Source organism: Anabrus simplex, chromosome 13, assembly GCF_040414725.1.
Source record: "Anabrus simplex isolate iqAnaSimp1 chromosome 13, ASM4041472v1, whole genome shotgun sequence".
Classification (NCBI taxonomy): Eukaryota; Metazoa; Arthropoda; class Insecta; order Orthoptera; family Tettigoniidae; genus Anabrus; species Anabrus simplex.
Window position 1 is genome coordinate 98,430,169 of NC_090277.1, and position 18,512 is coordinate 98,448,680.

At 40.0% G+C, this 18,512-nt stretch overlaps 1 protein-coding gene across 1 annotated transcript in view; it reads right to left on the reverse strand.

The window, feature by feature from the left end:
* The window catches only part of osp (outspread), a 558,133-nt gene that overhangs the window by 78,660 nt on the left and 460,961 nt on the right, over positions 1-18,512 (reverse strand). The window contains exons 6-12 of the mRNA XM_067157021.2: positions 14,828-14,944; positions 13,301-13,492; positions 10,673-10,893; positions 5,414-5,554; positions 3,004-3,165; positions 2,735-2,913; positions 1,175-1,381 (exon numbers count right to left, since the gene is read on the reverse strand). Of these exons, the coding sequence (XP_067013122.2) occupies positions 1,175-1,381; positions 2,735-2,913; positions 3,004-3,165; positions 5,414-5,554; positions 10,673-10,893; positions 13,301-13,492; positions 14,828-14,944 (1,219 nt within the window). The remainder of the gene's footprint in view (positions 1-1,174; positions 1,382-2,734; positions 2,914-3,003; positions 3,166-5,413; positions 5,555-10,672; positions 10,894-13,300; positions 13,493-14,827; positions 14,945-18,512) is intronic.

Sequence of the window (18,512 nt, forward strand, 5' to 3'; positions counted from 1 at the left end):
ATGTAATTACTGTAAAACTGTTCGTTAAAATGATAAATCATTATTGTTAGCATATTGCATCAATTACATCGAAGAGTAAATGTTTAGCTTGATTATACCGTAGTGTCGTGCACGAGTGGTGTCTGGATTAGCGTTGAATCGCACGAGAGCACTCGATTCCTCATGACGTCACAAACCCGTATGGCACTCTACAGCAACCAAGTGGTAAGGCCCGGTGTTTGATTATGAACAAGCAGAAGAATACTAGAACATCTTGTTTGTGATAATAACACTAAACTAGTTCATGTTTACCTGTCTGATATTACTGTTAATGCCCTTCATGGATCAGTGGTAGAGAGAGTGGGTTCGAAACCGGCAGAGGTGTCAGATTTTTGAAAGGCAACATTCCATGTCATACGATGTCAGCATGTAAAAGATCTCTGGCGACATATTTGGTGTTTACCCAACAAAATTCACTAAAACTCGGCCTTAGACGTCTAAGAGAGATTCGGTTTTCTCTGTCTGTCATCTAGTAGGCCTAGAGTAGAACGGAACGTCAAAATTGATGAGCAAGCAGCCAGATGGTATCAAATTAAAATGTTTGCACATGGTGGCTGAAGTTATATTATTAATCAATTGGAATTTTTTCGTATTCCTTCTTTTTTTTTTCTTTTTTTTTTTATGTTGTATTCCCCGCCCGGCTGCTCATTCCTGCCCCCCAGCTGATGAAAATTTCTGGGGAGAACACTGAACAAAACTAAGATGGTCTGGACATGTAAAGGAGATGGAGGAGGAAAGGATACCGAAACAGATGATGGAGAAGAAGTGTGAGGGAAAAAGGGCAAGAGGGAGACGTAGAACAAGGTGGCTCGACTCGGTAAAGAGGAGTGCAAGAAGAAGAAAAAATGGACTGGAACAAAATGATGGAAGAGGAATGGTGGAAGAAGAGAGGAAGGTAGCAAAGACGCAGCAGGAGCTGGATAAGGGGAAAGGATGACGATGATGATGATGAAACGTAGCTAAATATTATTGTGGTTATTGACCTAACTTAGATGGAAGTTGGTCCCTCACCTGCAGTGTGATATATTTCCTAACAAATTTTTCACATAAGGTAAACTAACATTCTGAAGGCACGCCACAAACTGGTTGAACTGAATTGAAACTGCTGAGAGTACAAGCATTAGTAACTAATTACCTGGCCTTTTCCTTGACTCTCGAGATGGGAGTCCTGTTGAGAGGAGGCGACGGAGGAAGAGGCGTAAGAGACTCGCCCCAGTCTTCACTCTCGCGTCTTCCACCTTCCGATGCCGTACGGTACTCCTCGTCCGACGAGAAGAGGATGGAACGCGGCGTCAGAGGCGTGCTAGGTACGATGGATGGTTCTCGTTCAACGCACGAAGACCTGTAAAATTGTCGTATCAAGACATTTAATGTAAGTACAGAAGTAATAAATTTAATAATAATTATAATTTTGTGTGGCTATTTCTAGCCGAGTGCAGCCCTTGTAAGGCAGACCCTCCGATGAATGTGGGCAGCATCTGCCATGTGTAGGTAACTGCGTGTTATTGTGGTGGAGGATAGTGTTGTGTGTGGTGTGTGAGTTGCAGGGATATTGAGGACAGCACTAACACTCAGTCCCTGAGCCACTGGACTTAACCAATGAAGGTTTAAATCCCCGACCCGGCCGGGAATCAAACCCGGGACCCTCTGAACCGAAGGCCAGTATGCTGACCATTCAGCCAATGAGTTGGACAGTACAGAAGTAAAAAAACAGGGAATCTCCTGGCTAAATTGGAAGAGTTTGTAGGTGTACATTTACAGTGAGAAGCCATTGTAATTAAGATTAAAATTAAAATTAGTAAACTTAATTTTATTTAGAATATACAGTGGGCTGTTTTATATATGCTTGGACTATGGTAATGTATAAGTTGTATTAACATTTAATTATTTATGATGCTAATCAAACCCAGAGGGGTATTTTTCAAACCATCTGTTATTCAACACTTGGGATATCATGTGAAATTTTAACTTCCAAAGTCAAATGGTTTCAGATAAATTAACATTTTTGTCATCAGGTTTACTCCCTCTGCAGTAAAAACCCCTTATGGTTGTATTATTTTAAGACCACTGCTTATTTAAGATCTAAGGCATAGAGGAACAATCATCATGTGAAATTTCAAGCTCGTATGTCAAATGATTTCAGAGAAATTAATGTTTTTGTTTTTTGGGTATTAACCCCCAGTTAGACCTTGCGGTAAGGGCTGACATTTTTTTTCTAAACTCATCTTATTTAATTAAAATCTAGTACAAAAAGGACCAATCACTGAATGAATTTTCAACTTTGTCCGGTTTTGGAGGAATGCATACTTTGGTTTTCAGGGTCTTATCGTCGTTTCATTCCCTTAGGGGTGGAATTTATTTGAAACCCTTCCTTAGTGACACTGTAACGGAAATGTATCCCCAAAATTCCATTTCTTTATGTCCAGTAGTTTTGCCTGGGCATTGATTGACAGTCAGTCAGGACACTGTCTTTTATGTATATACAGAGATATCTTGGAAGAAGTCTAAAGATTGTCTGCTAACTAACATCAGCCATAAAAGCCTCCACCTGTACAATACCATCCTCATCCAACAAAGGCATAACATAAAAACAAAAGTCATAAAGCATTTATTTCTTTGTTCTTACTCTTTATCGCCATCTCTACCTCCACTGACCTCATGAGTAGACTAGACGATTATAAGATGATTAACTTACATTCCTCCAGGTGTCAACTGCGAAGTGTCCAACTCCCTTTCCAACTTCTCACCAACACTGAGCGTTGTATCGTGCGTAGGTGGTTCCTGCAAACTAGCCGCCCGTCTTATTGCCGACATCCAGTTGTTGCGGATACCAGCCGTCACTGCAGACAACACGTACCTCCTGTCGTCCCACGTCTGTAACCAAGGGAATTATCACATGTATATGAACAGCAGAAGATCCAATGAACTCAGAGTAATATGAGGGTTTTCAGTGATACTACTCACCGTGGTCTGGAAGCCGTAGTTGCGAGCCACCTGCACCTCGGTAACACTACACACACCACTGAGATCTATCACACCGTCCAGGATGCCCTTATCTTCAGCCGTGGGGTCACGGTAGTACATAAGAGCTGCCCCGTGCAGAACAAACCAGTGTTTGTTCCACTCCTGTCAACATGATACTGCTTTAAATGCTAGTTCCTAGGCAAAAATTGGCCTCAAAATCATTCAAAAAGACAGGCGTTATGTCCCAGTATCATTAGAAGAAATAAGCATTAATGGTAATAAAAGTTGAAATTGTCACCCAATTGAAATACCTCCGAGAATTAATAACAAACAACCTAAATAAAAGAAAAACCTCAATCCAAAATAAGAACAAACAAGTTAGCTAAAGTATAAAAATTAACCTCTACCAAAAAAAAAAAAAAATCCTATCCATAAATACAAAACTAAAATACTATAACACAGTTATAAAACTGCAAGCCACATATGCAGCAGGAACTCTTCCACCTGAACGAACCATCAAATACCATCAACATCATCTGTTCTGTCCACAGGCAGGTTTTCATATGGCCGCTCTCTTTTCTTCTGTCATCCTCTTCAGATCCTTGTAAGTTCTTCCTCCTTTGATGTCGGCATTCATCATCTTGTACCTTTCCCTTCCTCTCAGTCTCCTTCCACAAAATAATCCAGCCAGTGCTTCCGTTAACAAACACTCCCGGCACAATAAGTGTCCCATCCAGTTCTTTTTTCCTTACTCTTATAACCTGCAACAATCTTCTCTTCTCACTAACTCTTTCCAGTACGTTTTCATTTCTCACTCTTTCCATCTAGCTCTTCCTCTCCATTCTCTTCCACACCCACATCTCAAATCCATGTGGCCTTTCTTTCCTCTTCTCTTCTCAATGTCTACGTTGCAATCGAAGGTCAACAGACTCCAAAAGATAATTGGAAGAACCTGCATTAACAAAAAAATACCAGAAAGATGGACACTGGCGGACAGTACCCAAGAAAGTTGTGTTCAAAGAGTTGGAACCCATTACTGATACTATACGTGAGAGGAAACTGGGATTCTTTGGATGCATAATGGAACGCAGGATTCAAGACTTCTGAAACAACTGGTACAGTACAATCTCGAGTCAAAAAAATACCACAACAGGTTGCAGATGGATTAGAGAAATAAGAAAGGATCTGAAGGACATTGGGCTTATACTTACCAGAAGACACCAGGTATGAAAAAATTAAACAAAATAATCCAGGACACAATCATCCACTTCACGTTCGCAAGGAAGAAGTGCACAACACAAATATTTTCAACACAGGAAAGGGCACAAATATTGGAAGATATGAAAAATTTCTGGGAGGTCCACAAGGCCCAAACAGTCCCTTCGAAGAGACTTGGATAATGGATTGATTACAGTGACCCTATGCACAGTCGTTAAAGTGAAAGAAAGAAGAAATAATTCATAGGCTAGAAATTCATTTAAATTTATATTAATTAATTCCTATTAAACAGTTGTGGATAAACAGAAAATTTACAATTTGGAAAACAATAACCGTTTACAAACCACAGTGGAAGTTATTTCAGTATCTACAATCTGTTAAAGACACCACAGAATTACATAGTCCTGGAGCTACAGCACTGAATGAAGCTGCAGTATCTGCTACGTAAGCAAAACAAAACAACTAATTTCTATCAGACGCCAAAAAAAAAAAAAAATTTCAGCTGTAGTTAAGCATTCCTCCAAAACAAACCACAAAATGTTATTTGACGAAACCAAGATATTAGCAGCTGTGCCCAGTAGCGGTGATTGGAAATTACAAGTGGGGAGGGACACAAAAATTTATAAACATCCAAAAGCACTGGGGGTCTGAGGAACATAGTTTGGGAAAGACAAGAAAATAATTTTAAAAATTAAAAGTTTTTGATGTTCTCTGAGCAAATTTTGACAGAGAATTAAAGTTTGACAGTTAACCAACTTAAACTAAAACTTTCTCCAAAGGAACAATTGAACACTTGCACATCTAAGGTTTTGTGCCATCAGATACTAATCTTGCTTCTACACGCTACTTGCTGTGGCGCTGAAAAAATTGGTTAGCTGCATCGAATGACATTTTGTGTGTATTTTTACTAAGTATTTTTTAAAAATATTTAAAGAAATGGAAGGAAATAATTAGGTAATAGACAACAGGGTTTATATAAACGGCTTTTTTTTTAAAAAAAATTCCTACTTATTGGCAGCTAAAGAGGAATAAAAACTTAATTTTTCCTCCACAAAGTGGGGAACTGTCCCCCCCTCTCACCCCTCTAATTGCTGCCACTCTGTGCCTTAGAACCTCAAGAGAAAAATTCAAGAGGCTTTAAAAAATATATAAAAATTTTTAAAAAAGAGGAAAGAATGAAGTTGGACCTTACCTTACTAAGACCTTGTTTCATAAGCCAGCCTTTCTTGATGTTGAGTAGATCCTCAGCAGGAAGATCCACACGGAGCTCGGAGCTGGGAGAGTACCTCTGCGTGGAGATGTCCAGACCACAACCATCGGGATCACCTCGGACCTACAAGCACAGTAAACACTGTTCAAAAACAAAACTCCATTCAGATATACGTGCAGTTTGTTAAAACATTAGAACACTGCAATTACTAAACTGTTTTCTTTCCCTGAATCATGTAGCCTTGAATCAACACTACTTGGACATCTTGGGCACCAATTTCAATGTTCTGGTCTCGACGCCAAGAGATATCACTATACTTTAGTTAGCACTCATAGCAGTCATCATGAATGAAAGTTTCCATCCTTTGACAAGGTCTTCTGGGAGCACACGCTCTACCCTCATTCTTTCCATTTTCTCCTTTCTCTTCTATACATTAACGTTGTCATGATGAGGATGATGATGATGATGATGATGATAATAATACAGGAATGTCAGGACTATGAGAAGCCGAGAAATTTGAGAGGAAGATCCTCCGCAAGATAATGGGTCCAAAAATCGTGGATGGCCAGTATAGGTTACGAGTAAGGGGAATGAAAGATTGAATCAATGAAGAAAAGAAGACTCAAATTTTATGGTCATCTGTTTAGAATGGACAAGAAGAGGCTGACCAAAACAGATTTTTAAAACACTTGACAGTAGACCCAAAGTTTCCGACAAATGGTTCAGGGAGGTAAAAAAAAAAAATTTTGACCTGTCTGGATTAAATCGGGAAGACATCCTAAACCGAACAAAGAACAGATCAGTGATCGACAGCTTCAGAGGTTACCATGATGAACAGAAAATGAATAGGAAATGGACAGAGGAAAGAAGACAGGCTGCCAGAGAAAGAATTCAAAGAGTTTGGGCTGCAAAGAAGGCTTCCGGTAATGCGCGATTGCTGCTTAACATGGTCTCGAATGGCTGTAATAATAATTAGAAGAAGAAGAAGATGATGATGATGATGATGAGTTTCGGAGACCCTGTGCATGAATCGAAAAGGATAAGTCAATCAACTACTTAAAAGGGAGTGCAGGCTACTATGGAAGATCTTGGGCAACAGATGCATTGACGGGCAGGTTCAACTGAAATCCAATAAGGAAGTATACAACAAAACGGAAGCGATAACAACAATTAGAAAGAGAAAATGGCTGTGTTGTGGGCACATCTTCCGTACGAATAATGACCGGCTCACAAAGAACATCTGGAATTTTCTAAAACCAAAGACATCTGTTGAGACGATTCCAAGAGTGTGAGAAAGATCTGAGAAAGGTGAACATTACGGAGGATAAAAGCAATGACAGGTTTAGTTTCAGAAGGATGGTGAAATCTATCAAGGTTTTATGCTGGAGACAGAAACCAGAAGATGGAGAGGCCCTTTACCAGAGGAGCGGAAGAAAGCGCTGATAGGGCTCAAGAAATACTGGTAGGAAGTCACAGCTGGCAGGCGTACAAGGCACAGACACTGCAACTGAGATTGGTTGTTAACACACAGTCCACAGAGGTTCAATTTGAAAAATAAAACAAAAGTTATTGATTTTGGGCTCCACTACTTTTTGGTTTTCAGATATCCCGAGGTGCTGGAATTTTGTCCTGCAGGAGTGCATTTACATGCCATACCAGAACAAGGCTGGCATATTTGAGCACCTTCAAATACCATCATACTGAGCCAGGATCGAACCTGCCAACTTGGAGTCAGAAAGCCAGTGCTCTATCCTTTACCGTCTGAGCTCCTCAGCCCTGCCAGTAACTTCCTCCTATACACTGTCTGTCTATCTGTCTGTCTGTTAGGTAATCAGCCCAGATTTAAAGTTAAAAACTTCTTGAACTAATTTAATTTATTAAGGGACCGGTTTCGACATCTGTCTATGTCATCATCAGCCTACACAAAAATGGCAAGAAGTTACCACAATTGTAGCACTTATGACATTTTTCTTGAATTAAAAATAGAAGTTCATGTAGAGGTTCTTGAGCACACTTGCTGATCTTGTGGTTTAAAAAAAAAAAAAAAGATGCAGTATAGTTCACAATTTTTGTTATTCAAGGAATAAAATTTTTGGTGCTAGGTTGTTGGATCCTCAAATAGCACCACCAAAGATTATGCGGTTATAAGGAAACCCCAAAAACCAATGACAGCACCAAAATGAGGCGTACTAGGCAAGATGAGGAGTGAGGTAGTTTGCCACTGTTCTCCTCACTGGGTCAGAAAGTACTATTGCAGCACGACGAACCCTATGAGCAGCACCTTTCATAACACTCAGGTGCACTAGTCGTGCTCTGAATGTCATTACTCAGCACTACCCATACCCCAGCAGCTTCCATATTGTCACAGTCATGGATGTTAACTGGGACTTCGGTGGAAGCTACACTTTACTCTGGCCTGTGCCATGAGATGGATGCAAAAGTACTGTATCCATCAAGAAATGACAGCAGGCAGTCCTATAATTATTATTATTATTATTATTATTATTATTATTATTATTATTATTATTATTATTATTATTATTATTATATAATATATATATATATAATAATTATATTATATTATATGATATTATTATTATTATTATTATTATTATTATTATTATTATTATTATTATTATTATTATTATGGATGTAAAAGTACTGTATCCATCAAGAAATGACAGCAGGCAGTCCTATATGCTTTAGTTTCTTAACAAATAAGATTCCTTTCTCCCAGTTTTTCCAGTCTCCTGAATGGAATGCCAAAGCCAAACAAGAGTGAATATCATAAATCTGAATACTTAAGAAACAAATCATGTACAGTAAACAGTGACATTGACAATATTCACAAAGAGAGCTAACTACTTGCCATTGCACCAGGCTGTCCCTTCAGACTGCACTGAAAGCTGAGCTATTACACCAGTCTAGCACCCTCCAGCTTAATTGGATTTGAGCTTACAGGATTTATATTAGCTGTCTAAGGAAATGGGGGCAGAGCGTAATGCATCATGCACAGCCTGTAAATACAGTTTCTTTCAGACATACAGAATAATATCAGAACTCAAATACAAATTTTAAATACCGGTAGCTGTTTCATAAATGGTTCACAATTTGTGGCATTGATAAGGCATGCATTATATGACAATAATTAAATGATGTCCTGTCCAGAACACCTTGCATGCAGTTTCGGCCACCAATCCACAAACTGGTTTCATGTATAGAGACGTGATTTTAAAAAACTTTTTTGCTTTGCATCACACCGATACAGACAGGTCTTATGGCAATGATGGGATAGGAAAGGGCTAGGATTGGGAAGGAAATGGCCATGGCCTTAATTAGGGTACAGCCCCAGCATCTGCCTGGTGTGAAAATGGGAAACCATGGGAAAACATCTCCAGGGCTGCCAACAGTGGGGTTCGAACCCACTATCTTACAAATATAAGCTCACAGTTGTGCGACCCTAACCGCATGACGAACTCACTCAGTAGGGTGTGATTTTACAGTGACAATTTGTGGACATATTGTACAAAATAGGACTTTTTATAACGAGATTTGGATTTTCTATGTACCTGCCTGGTGGCCGTGATTGTTAAGGCATCAAGTCTATATTATGGCCTGACACCATGGTTAGCTGTTGAGTCCTGTTGGTTCAAAAATAATAATTCACCATCAGGCTGTTGGCCAGCAAGGGAGGACAGGTGGTGATATTTTCTAAGCACTAGATTGTCTGCCAAAACCCTGGATTTAATTTCCAAACCTCTCCATAGTGTTCATATGGAGCGAGGGCAAATGACACTGTTGATGGCGATTCATCCATTGAATGGGAAGACTAAAACCTTACGCAAACCCCTTGGTGCTATTCAACGGGAGTAGGCTACGTGCCAGCACTGGATTTCACCCCCCCCCCCCCTCTCCTCCTACTATCATATATCAGTTGTAATCGAGCAAGGGAAGCGGAAGGTGGTTTAGTAAGCTGCTTGTTGTTTTAAGGGGCCCAACATCGCAGGTCATCGGCCCCAGGTTTAGTAAGCAAGTGCGGACATGCGGGTCCCTGTTCAGCAATACCGCGTGGTGATAGGTCATTGGTACGGGTGAAGTGTTCATAGAGGATCATTTCTATAATATCCTTACTTTTATATGCATGTTTACATTTTATTATTATATCTATTCAACAGACAATAAGATAGTATAATTTTCCACATGAACAACTGTTCATCAAGAACAAATATCAATATATGGACTACAATTAATGATCTTAATTGTATGTGTGTGGTTTTTTTTTAACAATTCATTGTCAAAGTTTTAAGATTATGGTCCTAGTTGACTTTCAATTCAATGTTTTTAAGAAGCTATGTTCTATCTTAGATTATCTTATTAAGGATAGCCGAAGACAACAGTTCTTATCAGTTGAAACTAGTCCTAGTCTTGGTTACAAATATCGTATTAATTAACTGGTTAATAAAACCCTTCATTAAGAAAAAGAATGAGGCTTGTTTCGACCATAATGACGAAGATCCTGGAGAGTACATGACACTTGAAAAGTGGGTGAATATGGATAAAACAGGAAATGAAGAGACAAGTATTTAGGAACCACATGTCCTTGACTTCATCTCATTAACCCCCGTGGGTGGGGGGCTAGATAGACCATGACAACAGAAGACAGATCCAAGAACAAAAGAAAATTACATTTTTAGGATGAGACAAACTTTGTATGAAGGTTCCCTTTCTCCCAGTCATAACATGATAGCCTTTCAACCAGCTAGCAAGCAAGGACTAATCTTAGATCCCACAATACGCTTCGAGTCGCACGTTGGCCAGGCCGAAGAGGTGGACGCCGAAAAGAAGTCAATTTACCAGCCAACTGTAAACTACTATAAAGATAAATATCACCTAGACAATATTTCCGTCCATGGACTCATGATCGGAGCTCGAGGCACAATCCCTAAATTTCTTGTACAGCTATGGGATTCTCTCGGTCTCAGCCGGACACGACTCCACGACATCGCTATCGCCGCAATACGAGGTTCAGTAACCATACTCCGCAATCACCTATATAACATCTGACGAACCGTATTGCAAATCTATTCCTGAGCCTTTTGGGGAATCTTCTACCTGGCACACTAGCAAAGTCAACAGTAACTTAGAAGACAAAATACTGTGTAGTCGACATACTTTGTCCTTGTGGCAGCCTCCGCATGGGGGAAGTTGTAATAATAATAATATCCTTGTTAATACACTCACCAATTTGTCCCCGCTGCTGTCCGTATGATCCACACCGCTGCTTTTCTTCTGTTCTTCCTCGCTACAGTCACTATCCCTCGTCGGCTTCACCACGTTGTGATGATACTGGTGGCGACGGTAACGAGGACGAGTTATAGAGTCTGCGATATCCTTCAGCTTTTCTTCCCGCTTGCTATCGTCGTCGTAGTCAAACAGGATCCTGCGGGACACTTCGTTTTGAGCTGAAACAACAAGTAAACTATCAAAGTGCTGATATTTTTCTAAATATTTTAATCACAAAGTGTATTTTAAAACAACATACGGTCCTCATGCTGAAGACAATTGGAACACAGTGTTCTAATTGTCTGCATTCCTTTATTGAGTTGGACTCGACACTGAAATATTAGCCCTGTATTCCAGTCATATAGATGTTGATTCCCATAGGGAACCTGAAATATTTGTCCCAAATGAGTAAATTCCAATGTCAACTCCCCTTCAGTGTAGAATCCACTCGAAATAAACACAGCTTGATCTTTCACTGCTTCTGTGTTGACCATACGTTTACGTATTATAATGCCATCTAACAAATCCCACAATGGCTTAGTAACTTCTGTTCTTAAATCTTTACGAGAATTTGTTACATCATGGTCTGTTTGTAAGCATGGATTCTTCTTCATCATTTCCATGGAGTTTTGTATTTTATGATAGACAGAGGACAGTAAAAGTGATTTTGATTAACCAACTAATATAAATGAAAATCATAAGTTATGAATTTCATTATGGTCTGTATTGACAATTGATCACTATCAAAGGGTAGGAAGGGTCCACCTATTCAATACTATTAGCTTGTATATTGTCTTATAAAACTGGTCGCATATGGTTTTAATAATTTGTTACAACAGACCCGCAAGTCTTTGACTTTTGAGAAAGGAAGGAGAAACACTATATCTTTTTAAATATGTATTCATTTTAATTGTAAGTGTATATGATTTTAATTTGTGTTAATGTTGATAATACAGTATTTATATGATTGTCATTTTTCCAATGCCTCTGTTCAGCTGATGATGACGCAGTATAGCGTCAAAACTAGTTCTGAATAAACATAATACAGTAAAGTCTTGTTAATCCGAACTGATTGGAACCGGAGTCTGTTTGGATTATGAAATTTTCAGATTAACCGGATATATTTTCTAATAATAATGTTATTGTTTTTACATCCCGGTAACTACCTTTACGGTTTCCTGAGATGCCTAGGTGCCGGGATTTCCTCCCGCAGGAATTCTTTTACGTGAATGTAAAGGATGTGAGTTACTGGGCAGCAGAGGCATGGGAGGGTGTCAGTGAGCAGTTCATGAGGAAAACGTGGAAGAAATTGTGGCCGAGTCTCGCATTCATCGCGAGTCCAGCGGAAGCGTCTGCAAATGTCAATGTCCTTGAAATTGTTCAAAAACTTCCTGGATGTGAGGAAGCCAATGAAAATGACATCAGCGAGTGGATGGAAGCTGACTGTGATCAATTACAAACAGACCAAGAAATTGTAGCTATGTTGGAGAAAGAATCTGGAGTTGATGAGGAACAGAGTGACGACGAAGAAGATGACAATGAACAAGTAGTGTCACATTCAGATGGCGGGGCCGCCTTAGAACTTGCCGTACACTACGTTGAGCAACACTCCGCTGCTACGCCCACTGATGTGATGTTTATGAGACGCTGGTTTAACACTGCATCTTCGAGTAGGTTCCAATCACTATGGCAAAAGAAGCTAACAGTCTTTGTTAAGATAAACGACCAGTGATTGATGATTTATGATGTGTAATTATGTTTACATTATGTTATTCTAGTAAAATATGACTAATAAAATGCAAGGAAATCTTTGTTCTATAACATGTTCTTTCATTTCTATAAGGAGAATATTTTTTAAAAAATTGAATATTTCCGTTCGGATTAACCAGACTTTCAGATTAACGGGACTCTAGTGTATGTTGTAATTACAACTACACAACAAATTGTATAGTACTGAATAAGGCGGACCTAAAACTCTTAAACAAGCTTTACATTCCTTTATTACAGAAATTCATTCTTGCAGTGAAAGAACTTTCATTTTTCTCTTACACACACCTGCCATGATGATAATCTCACTGCTCTTTAGTAATAATGACATGAGACAGGGGTGTACAATACTGCACTGTCAATATTTCTAGTCATCTGAATTATGACCAAAATTCAAGCCACTGGTCATGGAATAGAGTGGTCATCTTGAAGAGGGTGAAAATGCATGGGTCTTATGAGAATACACGTGGACGGGAAAAGGGGCGGCTGGCTAGTTCTGCTATGGGGATGCATGTGGGTGGGAAGAAATTAATTGTTGTGTTATTTTTGTTTTGAATATCACCTTCATGTCCACCAAGGGAATTTCTTGGGACTTTAAAACTGGTGAGTACATTACTACTACTAAATATTAGGAAATATCACAGGAGACCTAGCATTACTCTTCACGCTCAGGTACCACAAAGATGTCATTGGAGCCAGTTTATTTGCAATGTAATCAAACAATTCGTGAAAAATTGCATTTGATATGTTCTACCTAATATTTCAATACTCGATCATTACTAACATTTATTTAATTCCACATTTTTGAACCCTACTCACTCTGAGTATCTCCGACCAGCTTGTGGTCCCGCCACGTCGGTAACATCCCCGAGAAGTCTTCCGAGAAGCTCCGACCGGACTTGATCCCTCTCTTCTCGCGGTTCAACACGCGTCGTGTACGAATCTTCTCCTCCGGCTGGATCTTATCTCTCGTAGGAGGCGAGGTCGAAGCTGCAGGCTGATCTCGATACACTGAAATATACATATAGGCTGATGGTAGAACTATATATGAAATAAGCCAGATATTTCCTATGGCTGTGTAGATATTTACTCCTATTTCCTTAATGAAAGCAAACCATTTAAGTAAATTTTTAAAAACTGAATGTGAGCTACATAACCTTTATAACACAAAGGGTATTTAAGGGTTGTAGTATGGATGTAAAGGAGAAGGCGTATAAGTCACTGGCAAGACCCCAATTAGAGTGTGGTTCCAGTGTATGGGACTCTCAACAGGATTACTTGATTCAAAAAATGAAAAAGATTCAAAGTAAAGTAACATGATCTGTTGTGGATGATTTCCGACAAACAACGAGTAGTGTTAGAAAACGTAGCAAACTTTAAGCTTAAACATATACAAATGTACAAGATCCACCCATTCAAAAGATACTACCTTTTATCTAAATAAATAGCGTATTGAACTGGTGGGTCTTGTACATTTGTATGTGTTTAGTGACGTCAATATGGAGCCAACATGAGACTTCTAATACGTAAACTTTGGGCTGCTAGGTCATCAGATGATTTAGATTTTGATTCCCATAAGGCACTTGAAATATTTGTCCTGAATGAGTAGATGGCAATAAACAAACCAGTGAACATCATGCTAGAAAACCATTCACTGGAAAGTGTGGAAAACTTTACATACTTCAGCAGTGTAATATCTCGAGACATGCTAGCCACAAAGGAGGTGCCAAAAAAGAATGCAGAAGGGCTCTCACACTTTTAGCAGCAAGTACGAATACTCCTCTGGAAGTTCCAATAAATTCAAAGCTGGTGATGTTCAATCAGTACTTCATACCAATCTAAACCTATGGTATTGAAACCTGCATCCTCACTAAGAAGGACTCGTCAAGGTTGCAGGCATCTGAGATGAAGTTCCTGAGGTCCACAATTCAAAAACCAAACTGGAGAAGTTAAGGAAGACATGGTTAAAAAGCAAGCTGGGATTGAAACATCATTGTTAGATTGGGTCAGCATGTAATGAGGATAAAGCCAACAAAGACAGCTTATGTTAACTTGGAGAGACATGTGGCAGGAAAACGGATGGTGGAAAGACCTCCCCCTCCTCAATCTCAGTTCTACGTAGGCCATACAGAAATAAAGTTCCCCTATTTCTTTTCTTGTAAAGTAAACATGTTTAGCTGGGAAATATGAGCATGCACGACAGATCTATGACGTAGCAATCATATACCGGCCAGACACGTCCTGGATGGACAAGACCGTGAAGGTAATGCGTAACAGAATTCTTGAAATCCAATGTACTCCGTTCAGTTTCTTAAGAAGAAGAACAAAGTGAGCGCACAATCTTACCTTTACGAGTATCGACGGGAGGAGTTACGTCCCATGGGGTGGTAGGAGGGTGACGCAGCAGGGGCGGCTCTGTGTGACAGCTGTTAAATCGAGGCCGTCCCTCGCTAGGAGTGGAAGCTGAAAGAGGAAATAAACAGTTCACACTGTTGTTCAAACATGAAAAGTACACATAATAGGACAAATACAGTGACAAGTCAGTGTGGGAAGAAAAAGCAACAGAAAGAGGAGACAAGAACAAACATGAAAACACAAAAGGTCAAGGACAATCTCCACATCTTCTCTCCTCCTCAATGTCAGTTCTATGCAGGCCATCCATAAATTAAGTTTCTCTATTTCCTTTCTTGTAAACTTATTTAGCTAGGAAATATGAGCACGTGCAACAGATCTATGATGTAGCAATCGTATACCGGCCAGACAACTCCTGCCTGGTGTCAGAAGCGCAGCAGCTGTGGATCCTATTTTTTCTCCCACCACCTGTGAGGTTCAGTCTGTGTTAAAGTTTCTACAGAAATTGTGATGGACTATTCAAAACAAGAGGTGCTGAATGCTCAGTATGGGTGTTGTGCTGATCCATGGCAATGCTCGGCGCTCAGCAACTGTTTTGCAGGAGTTCGGCTGCAAGGTGTTTGATCGTCCACCGTACAATCGTTATCCTACTCCCAGTGATTTTCATCTTGTCTTCGACCTCAAGAAATACCTGTCCTCTTGTAAGCATTTTCACACAGACGAAGGGCTGAAGATGAATGTCACATGCTGGTTCCATTCGCAGGCGGCAGATTTCTATGTCACCAGCATACAAAAGTTGATCCCATGATATGACAAATGTCTCAATTTGGTGGTGATTATTTCGAAAAATAGCTCCAGCATTGCTGTATTGGGTGCTAATAAAGTTTTTCAGATAATTATGTTGTCTTCTTTTTTTTAAAAAAAATAGAGTATCTTAATTTCTGGATGGTCCTTGTACATCTATTTCTTCTCTACCTACAATAAGAGCCTTTCTGTTTCCCAGCTTCATCAACAATCGTTCGAGCCTCCTGACAGTCATGATGTAGGAAGTGGAAAGATAGATAAGGGCAGGAAAAGGAAATAGCCAAAGACAAAGATAAATACAGGTGGTAAAGTAAATTCTATCTTTGCCCTGAGGTGGAGCAGCTTTTTTCATACACCTGCATACACCTAGCATGTACAATTTTAACCTCGTACTATCCCTCCTGCTATTATTAAATCTCTGGCAGTACCAGCAATTGAACCCAGGCCACCAAAGACAGCAGCAAATAGCGTGGACAATAGAGTGAGTTTCTCTCACCGGTCGGCTGACAGGCACGCCCGACTTATCTGCCTCCTGTTGACTCATCGCTTTCCGTTACACAGCACAGCGACAACACGAGAATGCCCGCACTTCGCAGTTCAGGTTCGTGCTTAGAACGTGTATCAAACAATATATCAAAGATACAACTTCAAATGATTTGCCTTGTCTTGTGCGAAAATCAAAAAACCATACTGCGTAGCCAACTCGCTCGGTCACTCCAACTGTTCTCGAGTTGTGAAGTGTTACTTCGGGGTATAATTCTCATACCGGTAATGCCTCCACATGTGTATACGGTAGAGGAAAGGGTATTTATGTACAATAATTATATGAAAACAGTCTTACGATTTGTAACACTATTTCCAGGTGTACACCGTCCACATAGGGAGACCATGCAGTATAAAGTTAGAGTTATGATGATGATGATGATGATGATGATGATGATAATTGTTGTTTAAAGAGGTCTAACATCTAGGTCATCGGCCCCAAATGGTACGAAATGAGATGAAATGAAATGAAAAATTAAAAGCCCAAAAACAACCACTGACCACAATTCAAAACGTGAGGACGAAGAATGAATGGATGGATGGATATGAAAAAACGATCAGTGGAACCGACCCACAGTGCCTCACATGCACAGAAGCTGGCTAGAACAATAGTATTGTTGACCAAGAGACTGCTTCTATAGCACAATACTGAATCGATGATACCTGTAGTCGAAAGGGGTCCAAAATCCAAGTCAGCGGCCCCTCATAACAGTACTTATCGCTAGAAAAGTAGAACCATGGTATTTGTCATCTTGCAGTACTAATCAAGAGTAGCGTAGACTCACGGTATTCCACACATTATGGTACTACTCACAGGTAATGAAATTCGCACATGTATTACAGACCTACGCTGTTTCCCACATTGCGGCGCCATTTACAGGCAATGCAAACCTATGGTGTTCATCACGTAAGTGTACTAATGACAGGGACTCGTACTATCCCATGGTGTTCCTCATATAGTGTGTACTAATCATAGGCAAGCCAGAACCTTGGATTTCGTGATCCCATGATGTCGTTCATAGAGTGCTACTAATCACAAACCTATTTGGTACCCAACTACGTGCAAGTAAAAGCGACCCATGGTGTTCCCTGTGTGGTGGTACTAATCACAAGTAGTTTCATGGGTCTAAATTGATCATCCCTTGGTTGCGCCTTTTAGTTGCCTCTTACGACAGGCAGGGGATACCATGGGTGAATTCTTCATCTGAATCCACCACCCACACGGGGTAGTTAAAGTTATCAGATATAAAAGTACCGAGAATGATCGCTGGTACAACAGGTGGAAATAATGGCAGGCGGGTACTCAGAATGAGGATATAATGTCTAAGTTAGGAATTAACTCAGTGGATGAAGCTGTACACATTAACCGGCTTCGGTGGTAGGGTCATGTGAGGTGAACGGAGGATAGGTTAGCTAGAAGACTAATGAACTTGGTCATGGAGGGTAAGAGAAGTAGACAGAGACCAAGGCGACGATGGTTAGACTCGGTTTCTAATGTTTTAAAGATAAGAGGCATAGAGCTAAACGAGGCCACAGAGCTGATGACAGATAGATCATTGTGGCAGCATTCACTAAATTCACAGAGACTTGCAGACTGAACGCTGGAAATCATCTCCTGTATGCAGTTATCAAACTCTGCCTCTTATAAGGGCTTCTGATAAGTTCCCCTGCATATACACCCCAGCGTCAGTGGGTAGGGTCTGACACATTCCACTCTGATGAGTCTAGTGTCAGACCTAAGACGAAACGCTGGTTAATAGAGCAAACGCCTGAAAAGCTTTACATATGATATGTTTTTGACATTTTTGACATGCTCTATTGGTGAAAATATCTAGTTCCCTCCATGGGAATTTAGAATTTTCCATTCGGAATTGCTAGGCGGGCAATAATTCCATTGTGGAGATTTATCTCCCGTATGCAGTTATCAGACTGTGCCTCTTATAATGGGCTTCTGATAAGTTCACCTGCATACACCCCAGCGTCAGTGGGTAGGGTTTGACACATCCCACTCTGATGAGTCTAGTGTCAGACCTAAGATGAAACGCTGGTTAATAGAGCAAACGCCTGAAAAGCCTTACATCTGATATGTTTTTGACATTTAGTGATAACTTTACCACAAGCATTTATAAAAGTATTCATGCTTGTTCGTCATCGCTTGCAACAAACGTCGTTATATGACTTACAACCTTGTGACAATTGTAGTGAATGGTGGAACGTAATTTTAACTGTCATTTATAATCGTAATTGATTTTGTAACTCGGACACGATCAACGGTTAACTGAAAATAACTGTTTCGGCCGTTACCAACGGCTCATTCGTGGCGTATGTTCTA